Here is a 6,633-nt window from a genome sequence, read left to right on the forward strand (position 1 = left end):
TCTTGTTGATAGTAACGATGGTATATCATTGAAACAAACCCATGAGGTGAAACTTGGTGCACTGCCAGAAAAAGCTACTTTGGGGAATCTTTTCAGGGACCAAAGATCGTTGCTCTCTGTGTCTTTGGAAGTAATGTCAATCATCACCAATCCTAGACGCATTCTACTTTTGCAATATCTTCCTGTTATCACTTGCTGCATAATAAGCCATCCCCAAACTTAGCGGCATAGAACTGTTTGTTATACGCACTGATTCTATGGGTCAGGAATTTACACAGGGTAAAGCAGTGATGGTTTGTTTTTGCTATGCCATGTCTAGCCCTCAACTGGGATGATGTAAGTGGTTAGGGAGTGACTCAAGTGGTTGGGGGGTAGAATCATCTACAAGTTTCTTTACTCCCATGTCTGGTGGGCTCACTTGAAGGCTGGGCTCAGCTGGGAATCGTCGACTGGAGCACACACATGTGACTTCCCCGTGTGGCTTGGGCTTCCTCACAGCATGGCAGTCAGAGGATAGTTGAACTTCTTACCTGGATGCTCAAAGATACAAGAATGAGATTGTCCCAATGAACAGGGAAGAAGTTGCATGGCCTCCTCCTAGCCTGAGGAGTCACGTAGCTTCCCTTCCATGATACTATTGGTTCAATCATTTCCTTTCTACCACACTTTCTATTGGTTAATGCAGTTACAAGTCTGCTCAGATTCGAGAAGAGGGGACATAAATCCCCACTTCTCCATAGAAGGAGTGTTAAAGAATTTATGGCAACGTTTTAAAACCACTGCATAGTGATATACATTCATTCTTCAGCTGATTCATAGAATTTCAACATGTTAAACACTTGAGATTTTAAAACTCTAGTTATGGGCTTCCCTGGTGGTGCAGTGGTTAAGAATCCACCTGCCAATGCAGGGGACACGGGTTCGAGCCCTGGTCTGGGAAGATCCCACATGCCGTGGAGCAACTAAGCCCGTGTGCCACAACTACTGAGCCTGCGCTCTAGAGCCCTCGAGCCATAACTACTGAGTCTGCGTGCCACAACCACTGAAGCGCACGCACCTAGAGCCCATGCTCCGCAACAAGAGAAGCTACCGCAATGAGAAGCCTGCGCACCGCAACGAAGACCCAACACAGCCAAAAATAAAATAAATGAATTAAAAAAAAATAAAACTTTAGTTATAGCTAGAGTGTTTGTCTTTATTGGAATGTGAATATTCAGATTTAGCAATTTGAATGATGTCTAAAATATGATGGCAACTCGGGCAATCAATCACACGAATATTGATCATGCCCAAGTTCAGGGATATCAGAGAGGAAAGTGAAATGGATATCTGGCTATTTGGTCTTGCAAAGGCCAATTCCAAAATGGAATCCAAACAACAGATTTTGGTTGAATACCCAGGCCCACTGCATTTTTCATGTGATCTCCCCTAATCTTCAAAATTTCCAGATCAGGAAAGTTTTTCTTGGTATTCCTATTGTGAAGAAGAGGAAGGAGCTCAGAGAGCTCAAATTTCTTGTTTAAGATCGCACAGTTAGGAAGCCACATTGATAGATGTATCAGTGAGGGCCTGACAGGAAACATGGCAACTCAAACTGAGTCACTGAGGACTGTTTCATTAACTATTAACAAAGGTGTTACCTGTAGGCAGTGAGTTGAGGAAACCAGCAAGGAAAGGTGAGGCACTATCCCCAGGCTTGAAGGGGGTGGAAAATCGAGAAGTTTCTAGAAACTTCTGGAAATTTCTGGAACAAGGAACTGTAGCTAACCTAGAAGGCTCTCAACAAGAGCTGTGGCTTTTATTAGGGGAACCCATGGGGATTGAAGCCGCTGTTTCCTCTCGCCCTCTGCTTTCTGTTGTCTCCTAGGAGTCTTGTTGGCTCAACCCAACAGGAAGGCTGAGGGTAAGAGGGGTAGTTGGTGCAGCCATAGAAGTCAGCACCCCCTACCCCCGTCCCGGAGGCCCATGTTGAGTAGAGAAAGGTGGAAAGACCGGGTCCGGGAGGGCAATCGGAGAACATGCAGACCTCGGGCTCGGTGAATAGGTGAACAGTCGCACTCCCACGCGATTTCCCAGGCCCAACTGCACAGCCCACGCGCTAGCTTGCAACCATCGGTTGCCATGGAGACCGCGGGCACTACGCGAGAGCAAGTGCGCAAGCGCTCTCTGGGACGCCGGCCTCGGCTCAGCGCAGCTGCCTGGACCCAGGCGAGACGCCACCTGACGCGCCCTGTCCGAGCGGGGGCGGACGCTGGCGTCTCGGGCACTTGGCCCAGAGCATCCGTGCCGGCGTGGCCCGAGCTGGCACCTGGTAAGCGGCTGCATCCCGGCGGCCTCTCCTTGGCCCGTCTGGGCGGTCAGAGGCGGGGCTGCCGCATCCCTGACGGGCTGGCCGAGAGCCAGGCCCCGGGGAGGGGCCGCTCGCGGTTTTCGGCGATTCCAGGACACCGCGTGAGCACCCGGGGCCCGGTTTGGGGAGGAAGGCCTTGGGAAAGCGCGAGGCCTCCTGCAGGCCAGCCTTGGAGGGGGCAGCTGAGAACTCTGAGCCTGGCCGTGTTCCCGGGAATTTGACCTCCCTCTCCTGTCACCTTACAGGATTGCTGTTTAGGGACCGCTGCAGTCCCGGTCCACGTCGTAGACTCTTCAGTACACGTGGGAATCGAGCTGCCAGGTGTCCACGACCATGACGGTGAACCTTTTGGAGGACTGGTGCCGGGGGATGGAGGTGGACATCCACAGGTGCCTGTTGGTCACAGGCATCCCGGAGGACTGTGGCCAAGTGGAAATTGAGGAGACCTTGAATGGGGTCCTCTCCCCGCTGGGCCCGTACTCTGTGCTCAACAAGATTTTTTTGAGGGAAGAGAATGCCAAAGCTGCCCTCATTGAGGTGGGCGAGGGTGTGAATCCGAGGGCCATACCCCGGGAATTCCCAGGAAGGGGGGGCATCTGGAGAGTGGTCTGTAGGGACCCCACCCAGGATGCTGAGTTTTTAAAAAACCTGAGTGAATTCTTGGATGCAGAGGGGCGCACCTGGGAGGATGTGGTCCGCCTGCTTCAGCTCAACCAGTGCCCACCACCCCAGAACCAGAATCAGCCCCCAGAGAACTGGGCAGAAGCTTTGGGGGTGCTTCTGGGGGCGGTGGTGCAAATCATCTTCTACATGGATGGCGAGATCCGCAGCCGGGAGGAAGCTAGGGCTCAAGGGGTTGCTGAGGCCCAAGCAGTGGCATCCTTGGCTTTGGCAACGGCGAGGAAGGTCAAGAAGGAGCCAGGGTGGGCTGCAGAGGTGGGCTCTGCCTTGAAGATGGAGAACCTGGACGGCTGGAATGACGTGGAAGATGAGGGTGACCCTCTTGAACCTCTGGTTCAGAAGGCTGGAGCTAAGACTCGCCCCAGGAGAAAGAAGCAGAAAAAAACTCCCAAGCAGGAACCAGTGCCCTGGAAGAAATCCAGAGGCAACCATTCCCACAGCTCGGCCTTCTTGGAGGATCTTGAAGCTGATGATGCTGAAAATATGGAGATGTCAGAATATATCAGGAGCAACAAAAAGCCCTGTGTGAAGCAGGAGGGGTCAGCTTTGAAGAAGGCCCTAGCGAAATGTGCCTGGAAGTCTCCCAGCAACCCGCCCCACGATGCCCAGGCAGAAGCTGCGAGCCCTGGAGTCGCCTCTGAGTCAGACCAAGATGGTGGTCCAGAGGGCCCACCAAAGAAGAAGGCCATGGGCTGGGCCTCGGCAAAGAGCCCTGCTCCCATGAGGAAGAAAAAGAAGGTGAGCTTGGGCCCTGTCTCTTATGTCCTTGTGGATTCGGAAAACACCAGGAAGAAGCCAGAGATTCCAAAGACAGGGCAAGGCTCGAGAAGGGATGCATTGTATCAGGAGGCCCTTCGGAGCCCACAGCCCGCTGAGTCACCGGCCTCAACCTCCCAGGGTCCAAAGGCCAAGCCACAAGGCTCTCCTCATGCCTCCAGTGGTGAGAATGACAACAGAAGTCATTTGGGTTGTGTCAACAAGTGGATGAAGGGGGAGGAGCAACAGGGGCAGGTGGGGACAGAGGAACCCGAGGGGACAGAGGGTCAAATGGTCGCTGAGGAGGACCCCAGTGCAGTGGAGGTAGTGAGTGACACACTAGTTGAGGTTTTAGAGGCTGAGAGCCCTGATCCCCTTCCTAGGAGCCCCTGAAGGCCAACATTGGGGACACCTGTGGGGACAGGAGTTGGCAGAGCAAACCCACTGACCTGTCTTTTGTTGGTGAGTGTCTCTGTGGTATTCTCCGGTCATCTGACACTCATCTGATCCCTCTCCCTCAGTACGAACTGAATAATTTGGGGTTATATTGTTTGTCAGAGTAGGTGGCTTTGAGGGTGGAGTTTTCTGGAGGCCTGTTTGGGAGATGGAAATGTTCAAGGGCTTAGAAGTTCCAAGGAAGTGAAAAAACTTTCCAGTGACACTTCTCTCTGCTTCCCCTCTTGAGCTGTTCTAATTTATCCACAGAACCCAGAAAACTTTGATTTCCATCTGCATCTGAGCAGTTGAAAGAAGACCAAGGAAGAAGTTCCAAGTGGGGAACAAAGTTTCCCTTGTCGTTGACTTTTGACGGTTTTAGGGACCCACCCAGTTCATAGAGATCCAGCTCTCAGAGGTAAATGGTATGTGAGATTTAGGTGGGAGGAATTAGGGTAAGGAGGCATACCCCTATGCTTTACCTCTGCCAGGCCTGCTTTTTCACCTCTTCCTAGACTCACCTTCAGAGGTTGGAGAGTCACTAAGCAGATTGGGAAAGCTCTAAAACGTTCACCTTGGCACATGGGCAAGGTCACTGTTATGTGGCCTTTCTCCCCCATCCCCTGCTTCCTTTTCTGGATGATCAGCCAACCTCTGCAGGGCCTGGCATTGTAAAGGGCGGGGCAGCCGTTCTCTCCCTTCTTCCCTTTCTCTGCTTCGACCACCGGGTAGGTTAAGCCAAGATCTTTGCTGCAGACCTGACTTCCTTGCTGCTACTGGTCTACAATATCCATCCTCCAGTTCTCTAACCAGCGGATGTTAAGGTTCCAAGCATCGGTTTGGGGGAAAAAGACTGTCCACTTAGGCCTTGAAGTGTTTGGTTTTCGGTCCTGTTAATAAAAATGGTACTTGGATTCCCATTTGGGGTGAAACCCTTGCAGGAAGCGTGTAGGCAAGAGGAGCAATGGATGGGAAAGGACTCTGGCATCCCTGGCTCCCTGGCTCTAATTCCATCCAATACCCCCAAACTCTTTTTGAGGCTGAAGACCAAATCTCACATTCTAGGAAGAGAGAGAAAAATATGCTTTAAAAATTGGCTGTTAATTTCTGCCCTCTGAATAGACCAGAATGCCATGTCTCCTGGGTGTGCAGGAGTCGGGGGAGGGGCGGGTTACCTGAGCTCAGTGGTTTCCAGATTGTATCCCGGGGAAGCCCAAGCTGTGCTTAAAGAAGTAATCCGAATCTATTTTTTCATGTATTTAAAAAAAAAAAAACAACTGAAAGATGACTACTTGAATGTGTCATAAGCCAAACAAGTCACATCAGAGACTATCAAAATATTACCTTGTGTTCATCAGCTAGCTTGTCTTGCTACAGGTATCCAATTCGTTGATTCCACCACCTATTTGCATATAGTTGAATTTCTTGTAAATGTGACTGATAGGAAAAGTTCCAAGTGGGAGAAGTTGGTCCTGCGCGTGGCCTGTCATAGAACACTCTGAAAGAAGTTTCCCTTTGTAATTCACATACTCCTGTCCTGCTGTGATACTCAGTTGTGTGATGGCAGATGTATCAATACGGCATGCAGTAATTCATATTCTATCAGAGAGAGTTTTAGGGTCTCTCTTCTGGCTTCAGTTTTTGTGATAAAGAATGTGAACAGTTGTTAGATGTTGTTGGTGATTCGACTTTGAAAACAGATTTCTTGTTGACGATTCATTTCAAAAGCCTGGATGAGTCTGAGGAGGCAGGAGGAAAGGAGATGGTTTCCGTTTGTAGCTCTTCACCTGTGTGCATCACGGTTTTCCTCGGGTCTGAGCAAAACAAAACAGAGGAGTGAATTGGCCTTTCAAGGTGACGAAAGCCTCCAGCTCTCCAGCTCCTGATTTCAGAATCAGGTCCATTAGGGCTTCGTTGTGTTAACAAATTGACATTATGATTAGTAAATGTAAATGTATATGCTATAAAATAAAGTTTAGCAAACTAAGTATCTGTTGAGTCTCTTATAGGTGCCAGTGGTGTGGACTGTTTAATTTGAGAAAAGGGTTCCCCCCGCTGAACAATACACACTGTCCTAGACACCCAGCCCAGCTGTTGCAGACCTGGGGTTCAAGCTGCAAGGGTCGTCAATTTCCTGTGAGAGAAGAAGCCATCAAGATGTCTCTCATTGCTACATGGCCTGCCACCAACGTGAAAGCCTTCCCCAGAGAGTCTGTGTTGTTTAGAAGTTTCTAGAACAGGTACCTGGTGTTGTGAATTAACCTGAGAAGGCGAGTTTATTTTTAAAAGCAGCTTCCCCTCAGACAGAAGCTGAGGTTTTTCAACAAAAAATCGAGTTAAGTTTCCTCCTGCCCAAGCCCCTCCCCTGCCTGGGACGCCTGAATCAGGGTGGCCACTGCATCAGAATCACC

At 50.3% G+C, this 6,633-nt stretch overlaps 1 protein-coding gene across 7 annotated transcripts; it reads left to right on the plus strand.

The window, feature by feature from the left end:
• Positions 1 to 1,145: 1,145 nt before the first annotated feature.
• Positions 1,146 to 6,209, plus strand: PNMA8A (PNMA family member 8A). Of its 7 annotated transcripts, none has more exons than XM_082370165.1 (3): positions 1,146 to 3,971; positions 4,171 to 4,249; positions 4,493 to 6,209. In XM_082370165.1, exons 1-2 carry the CDS (start codon positions 2,684 to 2,686, stop codon positions 4,233 to 4,235), a joined length of 1,353 nt encoding a protein of 450 aa, XP_082226291.1. In that variant the 5' UTR covers positions 1,146 to 2,683; the 3' UTR covers positions 4,236 to 4,249; positions 4,493 to 6,209. The 7 variants fall into 7 exon arrangements, with proteins under 7 accessions (XP_082226291.1, XP_082226294.1, XP_082226293.1 ...); XM_082370168.1 differs by having other exon boundaries at positions 1,146 to 3,769; XM_082370167.1 differs by having other exon boundaries at positions 1,146 to 3,769; positions 4,171 to 6,209.
• The last annotated feature ends 424 nt before the right edge of the window (positions 6,210 to 6,633 follow it).

This window comes from Balaenoptera borealis (genome assembly GCF_965194805.1).
Source record: "Balaenoptera borealis genome assembly, chromosome: 19".
NCBI lineage: Eukaryota > Metazoa > Chordata > Mammalia > Artiodactyla > Balaenopteridae > Balaenoptera > Balaenoptera borealis.